The 22,029-nt window shown below is 47.0% G+C and overlaps 2 protein-coding genes across 2 annotated transcripts; one reads left to right on the forward strand and one right to left on the reverse strand.

Moving 5' to 3' along the window:
- Positions 1-221: 221 nt before the first annotated feature.
- On the reverse strand, positions 222-22,018 carry GFM1 (G elongation factor mitochondrial 1). The gene is made up of 18 exons (XM_030456413.1): positions 21,663-22,018; positions 21,054-21,206; positions 20,473-20,605; positions 20,094-20,298; positions 19,281-19,397; positions 18,642-18,792; positions 15,973-16,127; positions 14,787-14,871; positions 13,703-13,840; positions 12,960-13,061; positions 12,342-12,398; positions 11,886-12,023; positions 10,870-10,952; positions 3,559-3,721; positions 2,392-2,536; positions 1,839-1,999; positions 1,136-1,189; positions 222-558 (listed from the first exon to the last, which is right to left on the reverse strand). The coding sequence occupies exons 1-18, from the start codon at positions 21,714-21,716 to the stop codon at positions 427-429; spliced, it is 2,226 nt and encodes a 741-aa protein (XP_030312273.1). The 5' UTR covers positions 21,717-22,018; the 3' UTR covers positions 222-426.
- LOC103534280 (latexin) lies at positions 4,513-10,928 on the forward strand. The gene is made up of 6 exons (XM_030456417.1): positions 4,513-4,656; positions 6,032-6,094; positions 6,661-6,835; positions 7,427-7,563; positions 9,340-9,402; positions 10,635-10,928. The coding sequence occupies exons 1-6, from the start codon at positions 4,528-4,530 to the stop codon at positions 10,728-10,730; spliced, it is 663 nt and encodes a 220-aa protein (XP_030312277.1). The 5' UTR covers positions 4,513-4,527; the 3' UTR covers positions 10,731-10,928.
- Positions 22,019-22,029: the final 11 nt, after the last annotated feature.

Raw genomic sequence — 22,029 nt, forward strand, 5'->3', positions numbered from 1 at the left:
GGATGCTGAAACATCCATGGATGGGATGGGAGCCCACATGTGACAACAAGACATCCCCTGTGCCTGCCCAAAGAGTTGGCTGAGTCTCCAAAACTAAGATTTTGAAACTTTCAAAACCAGAGAACAGTAACCAGTCTATTTACAGAATAAAGATGTATCAAGTAAAAAAAAATACAATTATTTTAATGCAAAGGGATTAAGACAAATTTCAAGACAAACCATCACGTGTTGTAACATTTATATATTTTCTTTACCAGCAGCATTTACATGTGAACAATTCCGTTGTAATCTCCTGGTGGCTTTGGGAACACCAAAAAGGAGGGATATTAGGATAAAATTACAAACCCAAGTCCTTGCTTCTCTAGGGCAAGTCAGCTTTTAGAGAAGATTGTGAAAACCTGTTCAATGTTCTCAAGAGGAACTGAGTCAGCTCTTGGCTTTGCCCTTTTTTGCAGGAAGGCGTCCTGTTGCTTCCAGGTATTTGTTAATTATTTCTTCTTGAGTGCTGGGTGAACAGGGTTGGTATTTACAGTATTCCATTGTATATTCCCCCTTCCCCTGTGGAGGTGGAAAAGTCAAAGTGAGGATGCTAAACATGGAATCCTCCTCAGAAGCAGATCTGAGAAATAATGTGCAATAATCACCTGCAATTAAGCATCCAACACTGAGTGCTGTGGCACTCGGGGATGCAAAACCACACCCACAGTATCTGGAGGTGGTTTCTCTCTATGTATTTATTATATATTTACATTTTTATATGTTATTATAAAAGGACAACTCAGTAATGTGAGCACTGCTGTCAAGAATCTCCTCATGATGCAAGGAGTGCCTCAAAGTTTCCAGCCTGAGAGCTGAACAGTTTTACTCATGCCTATCACTTGGGATCACAATTCTGAATCTCTTCCCTTCTCAAAGCATGGAATAATTTATTGGCCAGAAATTACACAGCTCACAATAAGCTATTTTAATTAAAAAGCAGTTGAAGGAAGAGTAAAAACTCCAAGGTTATTCTCCCGTTCTGCATTTGTTTTGATTTTTAGCACTTCTACTGCTGTGTACATGATGATGATGCAGACCAGCACACTTGGGTTACAGAAATACACATCTTCTAGCAAAAAGCACCAAGAGTACTCACCTCTGTGCAAGACCTCAGCTCGGTGGCATATCCAAACATATCATTCAGTGGCACCTAAAATCCAAGTATATTATGATTGTAAAACCCAGGTATTTTGCCATCAGCTTTGGGTTATTATCCAACTCATCTCAAAATATAAAGATTCAGTAAAATCTGGTGCTCTTTAACAGTATTGATCTAATTATCTCTTTTTTATAAAAGGATAATTTTTAAGTTATTTCAACTAATTTATATTCAGAATGTGTTTTCAGCAGGAAAACCCAGCAATCTCAGAGTTCCAAACATATCATTCAGTGGCACCTAAACTCCAAGTATACTATGATTGTAAAACCCAGGTATTTTGCCATCAGCTTTGGGTTATTATCCAACTCATCTCAAAATACAAAGATTCGGTTAAATCTGTTGCCCTTTAACAGTATTGGTCTAATTATCTCTTTTTATAAAAGGATAATTTGTAAGTTATTTCAACTAACTTATATTCAGAATGTGTTTTCAGCAGGAAAACCCAACAGTCTCAGATCTGGAATGCCTTGAATTCAGCAACCTGTGTCACCCAGCAAGAGATCCTAACCTCTGAAATCCAACTGTTAACGTTTATGCACTGAAAAACCTGGCTACAAGCTCACACACAGTTGTCAATAAATAAAACAGGAATGGAGAGGGGGAAAAGGCAGGAAAAGAAAAGGCCAGGAACACCACAAACCTCAGCATAGAGAGTGAAGTAACCCTCGATGCCGTCCTGCCCGGTGATCACTCCGTGGCGCCGATTGATTCCAGCGATCACTGCTCCTTGGAATTCTGTGGGTGCCATCACCTCCACGGACATAACAGGTTCAAGTATCCGTACAGTGGCGTTCTCCATGGCTGGGGGAAAAAAAAATAATAATCAAACATCAAAGAAGAAGCCTGGTGCAATTCAAGATGCCCCTATGCTGAGTGAAGAGGTGTTCTGTCGTTAATGCGGATGGTTTCTGACGTCAGCAAGAAAATGCTCTGATCATATGTGTGTAAGGATGAAGCTGTTGGTGCTTCCCTGTTCTGGGAAAAGAGGATTTCCCTCACATAACTGAAAGAATTACTGTGCCTCCCTTCAAAATTCTATAAGCAAAATTCTATAAGAAGAGCATTTACTCCGCTCTACAGAATCGGCCAAACTTCAAACATCTACGTGGATCCACCAGGCAACAAACCAGCCTAGAGAAAGGAGGTCATTAAATAAACCCAAAACCTGTGTGTTTAAAGCACCACCTTTATACCTTGCCTTAGGGCTCCTTCTCCTGCTCTGATGAAGGAGATTTCATTGGAGTCCACCATGTGATGTGCACCATCATCCAGGACGAACCGGACTCCTGATATCCTGTGTCCTGACACCAGACCTTTCTCACATGCTTCCCGGAATCCCTGCCGAGGGAACATTTCAGTTAGCAGCCTGCAGACCACAGGGAAACTTCAAAATAAAGGCTGGCATTAACAAAAGGCACTGAACTTCATAAAACAAACTAACCAATCAATCCCTCTCAAAATTTTTGGACAGCAATCCCCTATCTATCCAATGAACTTTCTTGTGTGGAAAGGTAATAGAATAAAGTAAGAACAGGGAAAACTTTTTATTCTCAAGAGTCTGAAAACTTTGTATGGTCATTCTTTGGCACCTCAGTTTGACAGCAACACTTTTTAAAAACATAGAAATCATGCAGCAAGCAAAGAAAAAGAAATTTACTCAGGATTTTGCTTTGTAGAGGGACTGTAGGATCACAAACCAAAAGAATGCTCCATGTGGCAAGAACTACTCTAACCACTTGACAGGAGAACAAAGATTCTTTTTAGATTTTTCGAGGGTTTGGCAAAAATCTTTTAAGTGCTGAATCATGGAATAACAAATGGAATTATTTTAGGTTGCTCCATTATTATAGGAATGCAATAATTCTGCTAGGTGATAAATTATACAGGCACAGAGGGATCAGAAAGCAGAGATAAAAAAGAAAGAATATTTGGTAATTCATGCAGGAAATCTAGCTTAATCCCAGGATCCTACATAACCAGCCTCGGAGAAGTCACCAAAAGAAGTTACATATTTTGGGGTTAGAGACATGAATTGTGTGGCCACGAAAAGCAGAAGAGGGCCATGAAAAAGCAGATTTAACAGGAGGAGGCTTGTCTGAAAGAAACCTTCTGCACTGCTATGGAAACAGAGCCAGCACACACCACCAAAGAAAACAAACAGCTGCTCCTAAATTAACTGCAAAACCTGGGAATGTAAGGTATGGAGCAAAGCCACACGAACTTGAATCTGCTTCCACTGAAGTAATGGGAAAAGCTTCCTTGCCCAGGGCAAACCAGTCACAGAAAACGCAGAGTACAGCAGGAAAACAAGAAGAATCAGTGTTTTTTATACTGTACCCACACCCCAAAGGCTCTGTTACCTTTTCAACAGCGGGTATGAATTGTTTGGGAATATTTGTGCCGATGGTTCTGTCTTCAAACTCCACCTTTGTGAAATCCTCTGGATCCAGGGGCTCAAGCACACCGATAACTTTGCCATACTGGCCCGCTCCGCCCGTCTGCTTCTTGTGTGTGAATTCAAACCTAAAATCCAACCCCCCCCCCCAAAGAACCTGGGGTTATCACTCCACACCCATGCTCTAAGCACCCCTTGCTCAGGAAGCAGCTCCTGTTCTGCATTTTCTTCATCCCATGGAGCTGCAGGGGCTGAGGCAGCAGCTGGGGGTACCTGACACCTGCAGAGGGAGCACCTCGGCTCTTCAGGAAGCTGAGGGGTGGTGGGAAGTTCAACCTTTCCAAAAACGACTGCACAGGTGCTCTGACTGCTTACCTTTACTTTTATTGATGGAATAACAGGATTTTTTTATTATTATTATTATTGTTTCAGCTCATACCTACAGTTTCCACCCATAAAGCACTTGAAGAACAGACACTGGATAAGGGGACAATCAGTGGGAACACTTATGATGCATTCTGCTCTTTTTTAATCAACTTGTGATATATTCTGCTTTTTTTTTTCTTTTTTTTTTTCCCAAATTTTTCAAGGTCAGGGGCTTGGAGCACCCTGGGCTGTGGGAGGTGTCCCTGCCCATGGCAGGGGTGGCACTGGGTGAGCTGTAAGGTCCCTTCCAACCCAAACCATTCTAAATAGGAACCATTTAAGAATTTTTCAGTGAAACGGGAGGGATTTAAGTGATTTCAGTGAAACCGGAGGAACTGGAGCCCCCTGAGCCCCCGAACCGGGCTAGCTGCGGGGATGCGGCAGTGGCCGCGGGTCAGGGATCCCGCATCACGCAGGTGCGGGACGGGGCAGCCCCCGCCTCGCTTCCCTCCCCGCTCCGCCCCGTCCCGATCTCTTCCTGCCTGAGGAGGAAGCGCTTCCCGCCGCCATGGAGCTGCCCCTCAGCCACTTCCCCGCCCGTCGCGCCGCAGCGCTGGCTGCCGCCTACATCTGCTACAGGACCGGGGGTCCCGGCCATGGGCTGCGGCTGAGGGACCTGAGAGCGGCCCGGAGAGAGGTGAGGGACAGGGGGAGAGGTGAGGGACGGGGGGGAGAGGTGAGGGACGGGGGGGAGAGGTGAGGGACGGGGGGGAGAGGTGAGGGACGGGGGGGAGAGGTGAGGGACGGGGGGGAGAGGTGAGGGACGGGGGGGAGAGGTGAGGGACGGGGGAGAGAGGTGAGGGACAGGGGAGAGAGGTGAGGGACAGGGGAGAGAGGTGAGGGACAGGGGAGAGAGGTGAGGGACAGGGGGGAGAGGTGAGGGACAGGGGGGAGAGGTGAGGGACAGGGGGGAGAGGGGAAGGTACAGAGTGGAGAGGGGAGGGGACAGGGGGAAAGGAGGGGACAGGGGGAAAGGAGGGGACAGGGGGAAAGGAGGGGACAGGGGAGAGAGGTGAGGGACAGGGGGAGAGCTGAGGGACAGGGGGAGAGCTGAGGGACAGGGGGAGAGCTGAGGGACAGGGGGAGAGCTGAGGGACAGGGGGGAGAGCTGAGGGACAGGGGGGAGAGCTGAGGGACAGGGAAGGGAGAGGGGAGGGACAGGGGGGAGAGGGGAGGGACAGGGGGGAGAGGGGAGGGACAGGGGGAGAGGAGTGGGACAGGGGGGAGAGGGGAGGGACAGGGGGGAGAGGGGAAGGTACAGAGTGGAGAGGTGAGGGACACGGAGAGGGGAGGGGACAGGGGGAAAGGAGGGGACAGGGGGAAAGGAGGGGACAGGGGGAAAGGAGGGGACAGGGGGAAAGGGGAGGGACAGGGAAAGGAGAGGGGAGGGACAGGGGAGAGAAGGGAGGGAGGGGGAAGGGGGGGGCAAGAAGGATAGGTGAGGAAGAGGGGAGAGGACAGACGTGAGGGAGGGGAGAGGACAGACGTGAGGGAGACGTGAGGGAGACGTGAGGGAGACGTGAGGGAGATGAGACAGCACAGAGAGAGGTGAGGGACAGGGAGGGGAGAGGAGAAGGAGGGGAGAAGAGGAGGGAGACGGGAGGGCTGAGGGGACAGGTGGTGTACAGGTGAGGGATGGGGGGACAGGTAATGGCTGGGGGGAACAGGGAGAGGACAGGTAAGGGCTGCAGGACAAGGGAGAGACAAAGGAAGGGACAGGTGAGGGCTGGGAGCAGACATGAGGAACAGGGGTGGGGAAAGTGTGGTACAGGGGACACACACCCAGGTGAGGGCTGGGGACACACCCAGGTGAGGGACAGGGCACCAGCAGGGCTGTGCCTGGTGATCACCTTCCTGCAGAGGGTGGGCAGAGCTTTACACACGATGCAATAAAAAGCACAAAATGGACTTTAAGAAGCCAGAAAAGGGTCTTGACAGCAATTAGGAACCTCCCCACCCTGCAAAGTAACTCAGCATGGTTCAAAATAAAGGTTTTTGTTTTCCTTTTTTAGGACCTGGATGATGTTGGCCATAAGTACAGTCTAGAGCTGGTGCTGGAAGACATCCTGGACAGAGTGAGTTCTGATTTATCTCAGGAATACACCCTGTGGGCAGAAGCTGGCACTGCTGGGGTGTAATAAAAAGCCAAAGCTTTATTGCTGCTGATCCTAGCTAAGGGAAGTGCACACGTAGTAACACTGGGTGCTGATTCAGATTGCTACACACAGCAAAGCAGGCACAGAAGGGGAAAAAAAAAAGGCTTAACTTTACCAACAGGCAATCCCCACTTTCTACACTATAAAATCCCTGAATATCTGATGCCTGCCACTGTGACACAAGAAAATCCTGGAGGGATGACTAGGGCATTCCAGTGTTAATCAAACTGAAGTTATTTGATTCTGCACCACAAACATTGCCCTTCCTACCCCTGCAAAAAGAAAACTGCCCTTATGCTCTGTTCACAGAATTTAACTATGAATTTAACCTTGTCTTAAATAACCACACATCTCAGAGAAAACAGCAGGTACATAATGAAAAAAAAAAATTATAAGTGCAAATTGTTAATACGTAATCACCACGTAATTACCAAATTACCATGTATCTAATCAAATATTAACACAAATCATTAACTCCATAACAGGACACTACTGTTAACTGCACTGCTGAGGTTCTTTATCACCTGGGCAACAAAAACCTTGCTCCAGCTGTGCAATTCACACTTGAAGGAGATCTTAAGAACACAGACGAAGCAGATAACACGTTCTACAACCAAATCAGGAGCCTGGAAAAAGAACTTGTGGCAGAAAACATACCAGGTACAGAGAAGGGGTCAGGGCAAGAAGAAGCTTTTGAGACAAAAACTTTGGAGACAAAATGTCCTCCATGGGCAGAAGGAAAGCAGAGCTCAGCTAGTGGTGTCCCACAACCCACCTTTATAGGTTTTCTATAAAAGCTGAGGGGCTAAGGCCACCTCTGCTCTAAGCACATGCTGCTTCACTTGCTCTGGCTCAGGGTGCTCAGTCCCAACACTGCTGAATTTATTCATCACTTCTGAAATCCACAACTGGTGATTTGCATGGGATTCTCCTTGAAAACCACCTGCCAACTCTGACCTCTCCCTTCACCTCTGCACTGCTTGCTGTTTGTGGCTGTTCCTGGTACAGTACATCAGGGTCTGCTCTTCAGAGCAAGCCCTGCCTTGAAGACCTCCCAGATTATGTATTAACAGAAAGAAATTGGAGGGAAAGTCATAGTGGTGATGTAGCTACTCTTCAAAGATTATCTGGAAGGTCTCAGCAAGGAACTTAAGTGCCTTGAGCCACCAAATTCAAACTGTTAGGTTCTGGTAATGGCTTCAACTCCATTAATCTTGTTGCTTAATGTGTATAATTTATTTTGTTTGCCAGACAGCCACGGCAACATGCCCCCAGCACTGGAGCCCATCCACCTGCTAGGCTGGGTTGCCTCTGGCTACGTGATCTGGCAGAACTCAACAGAAAACACCCACTTCCATCCTGCCCAAATCAAACATGTGAAGCAAGTGGTAAGTTCCCACCAATGTCCTGCAAGAAAAATAGGAGCTAAATAGTTGTGCATGTACTGGGTTAGAGCTGAAGCCAAGTTCTTTAGCAAGAAACCACACAGGTGTCTGAAATTCTTGGTCCAGTTGAACCAAGTGCTTTGGGTTTTGTTCTACCTACCCCTTTCCTCTAGGAAATTATGAACACTCCTTCTCTTCACAAGTTTTGCTAAGAGAAGCTGTGGCTTCTTGGCAGCAGCAGTATTACAGGTTTATTTAGCAGGGAAAACTGACTGCCCCTTGGGAGACCATCATGTTAAATGCAGTTTTATATTCCTTTCCTGTCTCTCACCTCTGGTGGAGGCCCAGCTGACATTATTCTTGCATCTGCATAACACACACTGGAATATTGCCCTTTATCTCTGGATCTCCAACATCATCTGGCAGTCAGTCACAGGAATACCCTCTGACATGGCAGCAACAGCCCTGTCTAGACAAATAGCAATGGGCTGCACCTCAGATTCAATAACCACCACCTGCATTCCCTGTGTTTGCAGTACTGTACCCTCCTTCCATTTGCTAGTTCACCTCAAAATGCTACCCAAGAAAGGAAATACTGATGCAGTTGCACTCTTACTATTTGATTTTCTAATTGGTTCTTCCCCAAATCACTTTTACTAATTTTAAGTAATTTTTCTAGGGGGTGAGAATACATAAAATTAATTGAGCTCTTAGACTTACATTGGTGTGATGTAATCAGTGAAGTTTTTGATAAGAAAGCTACATTCAAGATAGGTCACATGACAAGGGAACAAAATAACTTCAGGACAAAGTCTTTTCCAGTTTTCCTTACTTCTGGGTGGTTACAAGTGATGTGTTTATCTTCAGCAGATCTGGATCTGCCCTAAGCTAAGAAATGACCATGACTAGCAAGTCTCTGTGGCTATTCTAATTAATTATGTCATTAGCTGTGGTTATCAACAGGCCCTGAAGACTGATGGTCTAGAAGAGTCTTAAGTGATAAAGCAACTTGATTTCAGAACAGTCATTAGCAGAGCAAAGCTTTTGGGTTTGTTTTTATATAAACAGAATTCTACAGATTCTCCCAGTTCCTCTCTGTTCTATTTGGAGGAAACACAGTCAAGAGTAACTCCTAAGGAATGGTCAACTTTAAATTCAAGGACAGTTACTATATAACCTAGGATTAAGAAGCAGGACTTGGGATTTAGAAACCCAGATAGATCAGGAGCCTTCGGATCAGACTTTCAGTTGGAATGTCTGGTCCCTCCCAGTGAACTCCCATCAAGTTCTGCCTGTGAAGGGAAGGCAGAAGCTGATTCTGGGAGCAGGATTTGTTATTTTGCTCCCTCTGATGGCTGCCTGAGAGCAGTTCATGTGCTGCAGGGCTGTGAAGGAGCAAGACTCTCAAATCCTCATTAACAAACCAGATGAATTTAAGCATAAGGCAGACAGAAGGCTATTAAACTAAACAAGTGAGCTCCTGAAGTTGAGCTGTATTCCTCCCTTCTTTAAGGGAGGAATTAGCACAGTTCAATTTTCACATTCAGTCTCTCAACTGCAATTTTGGAGTTCCCAGAAATTAATTAAAAAAAAAAAAAGGAGTATTGCTTTGGTTTGTTATAGCGACTAAGCTCCATCTGCTTTAACAGTTAATACCAGCTGCCAGTTTCATCTGAAACATACCAGAGAATTTTTATGATGGCCAAGAGGAACTGATTCACTTCTTTTACAGTGGGGTGAAAAGCCCCAAAATCATCCCTTTTCATCTTCTCTTTCCAGAAAAGAAGTGATGAATATCTTGAATTTGACTACATGATTCTACTTCATGAAATGGTGTCCCAGGTAAAGTCCTCATTCTAAGAACCCTCTTTGTGCCAAGAAATAGTAACTTTCAGCCCCATTTCTAGGTCCCTCATGGGAATGGCAGAGGTTCAATGTGTTGAGTCATTCAGCTTTCTCCTCTGGGGAGATGCTGCTGCCACACTGGCCAGGGATGGAGGGCAGAAGCAGCTCCCAGCATCCTGGACAGCTCAGCCACAGCTGTGGAGCTGCAGAGTGTTTTTTCCACACTAGAGGACATCACTGGTGGACCAGAGGCAGTGTCCACCTCAGCAGCTCACAGAAGAAAGAAGAAAAACCCCTTTTGTTCCTGCAGCACAGGGTGCTGTTCCCCATCATGATTTTGCCACCTGACTGACCTTATTTTCCTAAGAAAAACACATCAGGTTGGAAAGAAAAGTTCTTGATTGTGCAACCTCCTGTAATGAATCATGCAGGGATAACCATCAGAGAGCTCAGTCCCAATTCTAGCTCCAGTGCCTCCTACCCCACTCTCAGTTAAGTTGGGGCATGAATAGTGGTTGTAGTCCCCAAGTTTCCTATGAATAGTAATTCCCAAGAAGCAGTAGCAAACTAATTGCAGAACAAAAGCATCTGTCCTTCCCTGTGCTCTGCTTGGAAAAGGCCAGGAGTCCCCAGCACCAACAGGAAGAGAGGTAAAGCCAGCACAGACATGATTGAGCTGCAAAACTTCCCTACTGAAGTATCCAGCACAACACAGGCTGGAAAAAGCTTGCAGGAGAACTTCAAACACCTGGAGAGCTGAGCAGGGCTGCACATAACCCTGCTGACCCTGGGGTGTGAGCACCCTGCTTATCACCATGACAGGCAGGGCTGTACTTCAGTGTTATTCCAAGGAAACACCTTCTCTCCTCTCCCCTTCTCTCCTCCTTTCCCTCTCCCTCCTCTTCTTCTTTCCCTCTCCTCTCCTCCTCTCCTCCTCCTCTCCCTCTCCTTCTCCTCTCCCTCTCCTTCTCCTCTCCCTCTCCTCTCTCTCCTTTCCCTCTCCTTCTCCTCTCCCTTCCCTCTCCTTCTCCTCTCCTCTCCCTCTCTCCTCTCCTCCTCCTCTCCCTCTCCTTCTCCTCTCCCTCTCCTTCTCCTCTCCCTCTCCTCTCTCTCCTTTCCCTCTCCTCTCTCTCCTTTCCCTCTCCTTCTCCTCTCCCTTCCCTCTCCTTCTCCTCTCCTCTCCCTCTCTCCTCTCCTCTCCTCCCTACAGTGTTATTTTCTGCCCACAGGAGATCATTCCCTGGCAAATGACAGTTCTCTGGCACCCCCAGCATGGTGTTCAGGTGACAGGGGACAGCCAGCAGCCCACACACCAACCTGAATAACTGAGCACCTCAGACTGAACTTCTCTACATTCTGCTTTGAGCTGATAACCCAAAAAGCACTTCTTTTGGCTCCATACTCAAATTCTGCATCAAAATACATTTTAAAAGCCTCTTGTTGCCAGGAAGCAAGAATACTCACGGCACAGGGGCAGAGATGTTCTCCCTGAAGGCAACTTTTGGCTTTCCCATGGTGCAAGGACAACCATATTCTCTTTCCATTCTCTGCAGGAAAAGGAAGAGAAAACAATGAATTACGGAGTTTGTTCCTTTGGAACAATTAATTGGAAATTATTTAGTGTACAGGTTTTTCTGAAATAGGAAACTCAATCAGGGTGAACCAGTTTTTTTGGTTTGGGGTTGGACTGATTTTGGGGTCTTGGTGGGGTACTTTGTTTTTTAATTATTCGCTGCTGTTCTGCAGTCATCCTTGTTTAGGAGCTATAGCTTTAAATGCAGGAAAAGGGAACAGCATTCATTATTTTACTAAAATATAAGTTTTCCAGGACACAAGTTTCCAGGACAAAGCCATCTTTTCTTCAGTTCTGTAAACATTTCAGGTACATCTACTGTGTTAAACTAAGTACAAACATCAACTTGAAAGAAACAAATAAATCACTGTAACTGTTCTCTCCTGCCTGCCTCAATTCTTATGGAAAAATACATCTAAAACCACAGAATCTTTCTCTTTCCTGTAGGAGATGGCTAACAGTAGAATCATTAAAGCTGCTTAAGCAAAGCATAGAACATTTTTTTCTGGATTTGAACCCAAAAGCATTAATATTCAGCCAGATGTTTCACTTAAATGGTTTACAAGCCCTCAGAATAGAACCACTGGAGAGAAAGGATCTTCAGAAGATGACCAAGAAGTTCAACTCTTCCCTTTTAGCAACAAATGCTGTTGACATTAATGCCATGGTGCTTTCTGCTGGGAAGACCTCAAAGGAGTTATGACATGGTAATGCTGAATTCCAGTGGAACAAGTGGAGCTGTGCACACATCCTGTCAGCTGAGACACCCAATTTCAGCATCAACCTCACAGCTGGCACCATCAGCCCAGCTGCAGGCAGGTTTGGGTACAGCAAGGCACTATTTCAGCCAGAAAGGAAAAAAAAACAACCCACAGTCAGAGCCCATGGAATGTGCTCTCCAAATTACCTGGGCATAGATTTCCAGGTGCAGCTCCCCCATCCCTGACACGATGGTCTCCTTGCTCTCATCATCAAAATGGACTCTGAAAGTGGGATCTTCCCTGGTGAAGCGGCTCAGGCCTTTGGAAAACTTGTCAAAGTCATTCTGGAAAACAAGCACACACACAGAGAAGGAAACATTAACTCCACAGCCAGAAGTGGCACAACAAAAAGGCCTCCAAGTTTTTCTCGACTGCTTAGCACTGCTGCTCTCAGGTTATTTTCTGAAAGATAAACTGTACTTATCCCTTCAGTTACTCCAAGTCCACATTTACCCAGGTCAAACCCATGCATTTTCAAGGCTTTTAAAACACAACTCCTCTGAGTCTGTGGTTCCATATTTAACTGCTAACACACATGAAGTGAAAAAAGCAGCAGAAGAAAAGGAACTCAGTCAGAAGAAGGTTGATTTATAGGTTCCTACCTTGTTGGAGGGCTTCATGGCGACTGAAACGACAGGGTCAGGGATGTGAATTGATTCCTGCAATGACCATAAAGGAGAAGATCAGACACTGGAGTTCCACTACACCTGGTGATGGCATTCCTCTCAGAAAAGCTTGGAGACAAGGATTCAGGATGACAAGCAGGGATGGCTTCTAGCTTGGATTAACAGAACTGTGCAGCTCTCCCCAGGATTACTCCAAGGTTGTTCTTCCCTACTACATGCACACCAAAGCCTCTCCAACACCGCTTCCAAGTCTGATCTCTGGATTTCACACCAGACTCTGCTACCTGTCAGTTTTGTAACTGCTTTTAAATACATATGCAAATACATGAACTAATATTTTGGGATAACAGCATCCACTTCTAAAAGCCCAGAACTGAAGCATTTAATGTCAAGGGAAGCAAACAGGAGTCTCTTGCACAGATCACACTTTTACACATTCAGGCTCCTTGAGGTGTAATAACAACAAAAACCCAACAGGTATGGTTGCACATACATCAACATAATATTTACACTGAAGAAACCACTAAAAACTTTTCCAGCACACCCCTGGTGAATCTCAGTGTGAGAGGCAGGCAGATCAGAAGGGGCACTCACCATGGAGATGTCAGTACTGGTTTTATCAGTGAAGGTATCCCCACTGGCACAGTCAATTCCAAACAGTGCACAGATGTCTCCTGCATGAACTTCATTTACATCCTTAAGAAAGAGAAGTTTACTGGTTAGAAACACAGAGATATATTGCAAACTACCCCTGCTTTTAAGGAGCTACATAAATACGGGGTTTAAAAGCATGAAGTCAAGATGCTTTGAGAACTCCAGCTTTGATAAAATGCTCTGTAAATCTTCCCTATTCAAAGCACAAAGAGGAGACTTCAGCTTGGTGCTGGCTTCCTTTCATTTCAGGATGTAAGCAAGCAGCACACACCGCTTCAGGCAGGCCAGAGAGTTCCAAAAATTTTAAAGAGGGAAGGGAAGGATTTGCAGCAGTCTGAGAATCAGTTTCTAGTTTAAGAACTGCATTTGATAAACAAAAGTTTTCTTCCACCTGGTTATTTTTGCAATTCTCTTTCCCCTCTCCCAGAAGTCTGGATTATGGTGATAATCCCACAGCTCATTCTCTTCACCCATCAGCACAGAGCAATTTCCCAACATTTTTTGGGCAAAGATTCTTCCACTTCAGCAGAAATAAAACCCTGGAGATGGCTACAGCTTCTTGCAGAGCTCCAAGTGCTACAGGCAGGTGTGAGCTCACAACACAAGCAGGAATTGGACACCTGACAGCATTCAAAGAGCAGGTTGTTGTCAGGCAGCCCGTGGGGGTTGTGCCCCCCTCTCACCTCCATGTTGTCCGAGTGCATCCGCACGAGCCTCTGGACACGCACTCTCTTCCCAGTCCTGGTGTTATAGATGTAGTCAGACTTCTTCAGCATCCCCTGATAAACTCTAATGTAGGTTAACTGCCCAAAACGACCAGCCTGGAAAAAAAAGTCATTACAGATCAGAGAGAATACTGCTGGGAGCTAAGGCTGCTCCTGCTGAAAGCATCACCTGCAGCAACTCACTGTTTCTGGCTTGGATTTAGACGTGAGGTGTGGACAGGAAACTTTTTTAAAGTCTCAGCTTTCCCTTGGCTCTGGAATGGAATTTCTCATCTGCTGGCAATTTTCTTGACCAGTTTTATCAGTCCTGAACCTCCTCACCAGAGGCATATGTGAATGAGCTGATTTGGCCAGCCACTTGCCAGATGAAATCTGAACTCTCTAGGCAGCAAACAACTTCAGTAAAAACTTGTACTTTCTCCCCTCCAACTCTCTCATATTCCATTGTTCTCAGCTTCAAACCAAGATTTTTCTCTGAAAGTACTTAATGTCAGCAAACTCGAAGGTTTTAACTAAGAAAGTTATAATTTGAGACACAAAACCCACATGAAAACTTGATAAATTTGTAGATTTTATGATTTTATGGTTGAAACCATTTTTTGGAAAGAACTTTAAGTTTTAAAAAAATTATTTTATAATTTATTCCACATGAGTTTTGGTAGCACCATCTATTTGGAGTTGCTGTTTTCTACTCAGATCACAAATAGCAAGTCTGGATTCCTTCCTTTCCCCCTCAGAGTTAAAACAGTGTGAACACAACTTTTTCTCTGCAGAGATCAGATGCTGCTAGGACAGAAAACTTGCAAGCAATTGAATAAAATCAGTGATGTTTTTCTGGCCATCCATTCTCTAGGAACTCTCAGTTTAGCTTTACCAAAAAGCACCAACAGATACACTGAAAATACAAATGTTTTCCTCAAGAATCCCAGGCACTTCCCAACAAACAGCTCACTGCAAGCAGGACTCGTGTACCCACCAGCAGCTCTTGCAGGAACTGCCCAGCTTCCCTACTGCATTAGAAAGGAGAACAGCAAGAGCTCACCTCCAGTTTAAAAGCAAGGCCTATGAAAGGTTGGGAATTGTCTCGAGAAGGGTTCAACAGGAACTTTGTGTTGTCCCCAGAATCCCTGGAAAAAAAAGGATGAAGAGGGAGTTTATGTGATGAAGGAAACATGGCAGCTTCCTCTGAATAGGAGCCCAGCCTTAGGGAGACCCAAGTGCCTTCAGTTTCACAGGTTTATAACAGACTTCAAGATGCTCCCATCTGTAGCTCCTGTGTGCTCTGAAAGCATCTGCAGCAGATCCCAGAAAGGAGGCTGAAACTATGAGAAATATCCTTGAATCACAGGTGGGAAGGGAGGTCAGGGATCATCTCCTCCAACCCTTCTCATATTATTGTTTATCTGAGATGTCTCAGCTGAGACTTCAAACATTCCAGAGTGGGGAATCCACCCCTTCCCCTGGGAAACCATCCCAGTGTCTGACTGTCTTCATGGGGGAAACTTTCCCTCTGGTGTTCAATCAGAACCTCCCCAGGAACACCTTGTGCCCACTGTCTTTCCCAAGCCTTTCCCATCACCCAGCTTTTTTGCCCTGAAAGCAATGAATCAGACACTGAGACACAACTCATGAGCAAGTCCAGTTTGAGGGTGAAGAAAGAGACACTGGAGAAACTTGTGTGGCAGAGCTCATGAGCCAGGTGAGAAGTTTGATGTATTTTAGCAGGCTTGGGGCTATGAGAGAACAGCAGCAGTGAGGAGTCAGAGTCAGGTAACTGCTGGGAGAAAAAGTCATAAGCTCTATTTATCAGTATCTTTTCTGTTATCATTTTACTGTCTGAATAACTCAAAGGCATTAAAAGAAGACCTGGAGGTCACCTCTAAGCCATGACTGGAATGTTAAAGGCTGTTTGCTGGCTCTGATGTTGGGTTTCATGCTGCCTCACTGACTGCAACAAACATGTCCAGAGAATGAAACACTTCTTACACAGTTCAGGTATGTTAAAGAATTGCCTCATCAGGTAATTTTTTTTTCAAATTTAGCACCTAAAGCATGTTAAGGAGTACAAACAGTAACCCTCAAATGAGAGAGGAGAGTTCTCAGTTTTGGAAGTCTGTGCAAAGTTACAGTGGCATCATTTAATATGAGTGGTCAGTGAGTGTGTATTTTATTAGTTATGTTGATTACTCACTAATGAATATTCACCATGTGCTCGCGACTGCACTTACCCCTGGTTAAGAATGGCATAATTCTCAACCTCTGAGGGGTTGGGGAGGTATTCCAGGACAGCATCCAGCAATGGCTGCACTCCTTTGTTCTTTAAAGCACTTCCCACCAGTACTGGGGTAAAGGATTTCTTCAGTGTTGCTCTTCTGATTGCAAGCTGGAAAACATCAGTGCATTCATCTCCTACAACAGCTTCAGCAGTTTGGGCACCTCTGCTCCTGCAGTAACAACTCCCATGGAGTACAACCCCCTACACAAGAGCTTCCCAGAAAACCTCCTCACCAGGATTTGGGAGAAGTGGGACATTTTCCTCACCCTCATCTTAAATTCAGCTTAAGAAAGAAAATGCAGAAGATAAATACAATGGCTGATAGACCTAAAATACTCAGAAAAAAAGTTTACTGGTTTTCTGCTGGCTAAGTCAGGAATAATTTCTGTTTCAATGTCTCATCATATTTTGTTATGTTGGGGAACAATATACGTTTAGATTTGTGACAGTAAGATGAGAAGTTTGGTGTCTTTAAACTATGGAAAACTCTTCAGGGAAAAGGCAGGCAGGGAGGGAAGATACTTGGCCGAGTGCCACGCTCAGTGAATCATCATTTTTTGGGATGAAGGATGTTTTAAAAGCCCAGCAGAAGAATCTGATCACATTCCTCTACAGCCTTGCTGAAGCTGCACCAGCTCTCTGGGGAATCTTTCCAGGACATCCCAGCAAACTGAGCAAGAGGAGCTGACCACACAGGAACCTCAGTGCCTTTATTCAGTGCCTTTCCCAATCTGCAGAGCCCCAGTGAGCACCAACAGCTTTCCTGACACAGATCCTGAAGGGGACTGAGCCACTTTCCATCCTCCCCACCTTGCAATTAATTCCTGAAGCCCAGAGGGACAGCTCAGTCCCTGCCATCTCCCTGCTTACTCCCACCAAAAGCAGCTCCTGGTTTGCTGAGCTGAAAGACATTAATTCTTGATGAAGCAAGGTAGTTAACCACATCATCTGTCTGGGAGTCGTTTGGAATACCCAGAGACAGGCAGTTAAGCTGTCTTCATAATTAACAGAGAGAACAGTGGTTCCTTAAACTTGTTGATGATTGCAAAAACAGCAGGAAGAAAGAAAAAAAAATCCTACACTGGCAGTGGTGCTCACCCAGCCATGGAATCCCAGCTGAGCTGGGCCGGGTGTTGGCCACTGAAGCAACCAACACAGCTGTAATTTATCCTCATCAACAATTACCTCAGGCAAAAAAAATAGTAATTTTATTTTCACATAAAGATTACTGTCACTGAGTAGCAGGGACATCAGTTCCTTGAGTGCAGCAAATGAGGTGATGTTTGAGCAGCTGATCCTCAGCAAACATCATGTGCTACAACTGTGGCATCCAGGAGTGATACTTAGCATCACTGCCACAAAAAGGTATTTTCAGTGGAAACTTGGCTGCTGGCCACTGGAAGAAAACCCATCTTCAGGGACATATTAGTACTAATTAACCTGCATCTGCAATACTATAGCCAGCAGAGCTGTAATTAATTGGCTTTCAGAGGTGGGAAGCAGAGGCATGCTGAAGAGACACCTTTAGCTTGGTAGCAGATTTCCCTCCCAACTGGAGTTATCAAAACCAGCTTCCTAAAAACCTCTCCCTTCCTCCAGCAAGGCAGTGTGTCCATCCCCAGCACTCTGCCAGGTGAGGCACAGATCCTCACAGCTCTCTCTCATTCCTGTCTTTATCCAAGCAAGAAGGGTTGCTTTGGGACAGGAAGAGCTCAGCCCTCACAAAATAATATTTAATTCCTGGAATACTTGGTTATTAACAAGAGATACATTGACTTGGTGCTTTCAAAAAACACCCCCCCTGCTTTTGTCTGAAGCCAGGTTGGGATATGCAGATTCCTGCAGGCTCTTCCTAGAGCCCTTCATCACCAGGAAATCACCCACACAACTGAAAGCAAAATCAAAACCACCTCCAGACCCGAAGTCTGTAACAAAGTTAAAAGCAACCAAAATTTAAAACATTAATAAATCTAGATAAATAAATAGAAAATTAACCTTGTGGGGATTTTCAACATGGGAAAGCTTGGAGGGTCTGCCAGACCTCTGCATCCCAACAGGTAAGAGTGGACAACTTCCAGGGAAGCAGGAACACTGCACAGAGGGAACTGGGGGCTTCTTGGGCCAGGTACTTGGGAGAGGGCTTAAAACATCAAAGCCAATGTTTAAAGGCACAGCCTCTGATCACATCTGCCTCCAGCTCAGCTGCCCTAGCAGCTTTCACTCAGAGGAACAACTCCTGCTGATGGCTTTCCTGTCTCACTCCAGCAGGCACAGACAGAAGGACCTGGCTGCAGGAGAAGGAAAGGGAAAGCAGCAAATGCCAAGGCAGGCAGTGCCCAGGGAGACTGTGCCACACCACCCCCCAAAGCCAGGCTGCTCAGCTCCACCAGCAGCTCCCTCAGGAAGAGCTCCCTGCCTCCAAGGCTTCTCCCACCCCAAGAGGCTCTGGACCCCAAACCTGGATGGGGCCCTCAGCAGGGACTGAAGTGGGAGCCCAGCTCTGGGGGTGACACTCAGACCAGTCAAACAAACCAAATTTCTTCAAAATTTCCAAGAAATGTTTTACAGGGACAGAACAGTGAGGTGAGAGTGCTGCAGGAAGAACCACCACAACCAAGTTACCTTTAGCTCTGCAGCTGTAGGGATCTTTTCCTCCAGAAACATCTCCCCCAGCTGCTCATCTGAGTCAGCCACACACTCGATCAGCTCCCGGCGCCTCTCTGCAGCCTCAGCTCTGAGCTCAGCTGGAATCTCCTCGTACCGCAGAGTCTCCCTGCAGACACACAGCTCAGAGACAGGAATCCCACAGCCCTGCAACCTCTGAGCACTCTGACCACCAGCCTGGCCACGAAGAATTCACTGCTGAGGTGGATACTGGGAGAGAAATCTCCTGAGAGCATCAGCACGCTGCCTTTGATGCTGGCAGGAGCTGTTCCACAGCCTCACCCACATCTTATCTTCATCCCAGGAAGCTCACACCAAACACCACTACCAGTGCCTGTTAGGAAGCAACTCTCCTGCTTCCCAGGGTGGCAAATGTGGCTACCACCCCCCCCACTCCTGCAGCCAGCAAACGTCTCCTGCTGCAGGTGCCCATCAGGAAACCTGACCCTGCAGAATCATTCTGCTCCAGCTGGAGGGGGATACCTCAGCCCTTCCATACATGAAAAGCCCAGACTTTTCATCTCTGAAGAGCAACTTCAGGCAGCTTTACTCACACAAAAAGTGTGAGCTAGGAAATCTGCAAGTTTCAAAACTTACCCAAGTGTGCCATCAAAATATATAGCTTTCTCTTCAATAAGATCTATAATTCCTTTAAAGTTTCCCTCCAGGCCAATTGGAATCTGAACAAAAGCTGCATTGTGTTTCAACTTGGATCTGAAAAAGTAAGCAGAGAGAAATGAGTTGAAGAAAAAAAGTAATTTCTGTATGTGTGCTCCAGATGGTCTTTGAACAACATCCCATCCCCACAGAAATCAGAGTCTTTTCTCCTTTGGACAGTGCCAAAAATCTACCAGAGCTGAGGAAACACCTCGAGCTTCGTTTTCCCAGGAGTGCCTGCCAACAGATACAGCAAGCAATTCCCTGGGAAAGCAGGCAGTGCTAATTGGTTTCAGATTAATCACTTGATTACAGGGGCTGCTTCTCCCCCAGTGCATGGATTCAGGGATGAAATCAGGGAAAGGAGGAGTGCAGGCAGGGAGCAAGCAAGGCTTCTGGTACCCAACCCAGAGACTGTCCCTGTGCCTGCTGGAAGCTACAGTGTGTTTGCTACCAGCTCCTAGGAAAAATGAAGAATCTGTTTTCAAAGTGGCACCACATGTAATTCCACGGACAAAATAAGCATCAGAAACCCACCCAAGTCTTGCTAACTGGGCTGCCACTGGCACTGGGTTTTCTTGAGGAAATGGACACTTGGTATAGGTCAGATTAAGGTTTAAACCAGTCAGGTATTATCCTCCCAACTGCAACTACAGACCCCACACAAGAATGCATTTGATAACCTCAGTTAGTGTTAAACTGCTCCCCAAACAGCTCAGAATTATTTCTCCAATAATTTTAAGTGGTAAATACCTCAGCTGTTGTACTGCCCTGTCTGGACTGGAGCCCAGCCTGTCCAGTTTGTTGATGAATGTTAAGAAGGGCACGTTGTAGCGTTTCATTTGCCTGTTGACAGTTATTGTCTGGCACTGGACTCCTCCAACAGCACACAGAACCAGAATTGCTCCATCCAGAACTCTCAAAGACCTCTCCACTTCAATTGTGAAGTCCACGTGTCCTGAGCAACAAGAAAACCCCCATCATTCACAGGAAAAAAACGGGATCAGAAACTGTTTTCTCTTCTAGGCACAGAAGAGCCTCCAGCCACTCAGAGTCACATCACTCAACTCAAGTGACAAATCCACCCCAGGGTGGCACCAGGAGCAGCCTCAGGTGTCAGAGGGGTCACTACCTGGGGTGTCTATGATGTTGATGTTGGTGTCTTTCCACATGGTGTACGTAGCTGCAGACTGAATTGTGATCCCACGCTGTCTCTCCAGCTCCATTGAATCCATGACAGCTCCAACTCCATCCTTACCCCTCACCTTAAGAAAAAAAGAAAAAAAATCTTAGTCCAAGGGAGTTTACTGGTAACTGCATGTGCAAAAGTGGTGCTTTAGGTAGTGTGCCTCATCTTTGATGTGCTGCAGACAAGCAGGTGTGGCAGAGTTGCTGCTAATTTTTTTACTACAAAGAAGTTTGGGCTGTTGGGTTGTTTGTTTTTTTTTTTGCAGCTTTGCCCACAACTTTAATGCATTTAATTTTCATTCCTGAAAAAAAGGTTGTCAAAAATCCAGGGTGCACAGTGAGTTTAACACCGGAACACACCTGCTGCTAAGAATGACATCCCTATGTTCTGCTTCTCCCAGGAATCTCTGACTACACCAAAAGGTTTGTTTCCCACGGTGCATTCACACCAGGGAGACGAATCCCTGGAATACCTGGGTGTTCAATCTGAGTGTTGGGAAGGGGGGTACCCCCGGGGCTGCCCACCTCGTGCATCTGTGCTATCCGCCCGGTGTAGAAGAGGATTCTCTCCGTCAGCGTCGTCTTCCCGGAGTCGATGTGGGCCGAGATCCCGATGTTTCGGATCCTCTCGTTGGGGAGGACTCCCGAGGAACATCTCCTGCAGGAGCTGCGGAGCAGCTATCGAGGAGGAGCAGAGAGATGGCTGGCAGCTCACACACCGCTCACCCTGCGCCCCGAACAACCCCCAGAACGCCGTCCCGCAGCTCCCACTCCCTCCATCGCGGACAAGAAGCTCCTTTAGAGCCTTCCCAACCTCCCGCGGGGTCACCTCAACCTCCCCGCACCCCAATGGAGGACACGCAGCAACCCCCTCTCTCCCCTTTCAGCTCCTCCGTACGCTCCTCGCCGTCCCTCCTCTTCCTCTGACCCAGCCGCTGGAGCTGCCCCGGTGCTTCCCGACCCACGGAGGGGTCTGTGCTCTCCCCTCCGCCGCCTCGGGAGCTGGGGAGTCCTCCCCGGCCCCACAGCCCCCTGACAGAAGCCGACATTTTGTGTGCGGCCTCACCCCCCCCTCAGCTTGGCCCCCGCGGCGCCTCCCGCGCTCTCCCCTCACGAAATGGCGGCGGGCGGTACCTGCGGCTGCGGGAGGCAGCGGGGGCCCAGCCCGGCCCGCAGCACCCTCAGCATGGCTCCTTCCCTTCCCTGCCTTTCCCTTCACTTCCCTCCCGCCCCACGGGTCAACCCGCAGCCGCTTCCGGGCCGCCGCGCATGCGGAGCGGGACCGGAACCGCGATGCGGGCCGAGGGGAGTCCGTGCGGGAGAGGTGCGGGGTGAGGGGGACCCTGTGGGGAAGAGCGGTGCGGGAGGGCCCCGGGAAAAGGGTCCTGCGGGGAGAGGGTGAGGGAGCGGGAGGATCGCGGTGCTCCCGAAGCCCCAAACCAACCCGAGTGTTCCCTGCCAGCTCCTGACGCCATTCCCAGCCCCGTCTCGTTCCTCCCAG

Source organism: Calypte anna, chromosome 9 (assembly GCF_003957555.1).
Source record: "Calypte anna isolate BGI_N300 chromosome 9, bCalAnn1_v1.p, whole genome shotgun sequence".
Taxonomy (NCBI): Eukaryota; Metazoa; Chordata; class Aves; order Apodiformes; family Trochilidae; genus Calypte; species Calypte anna.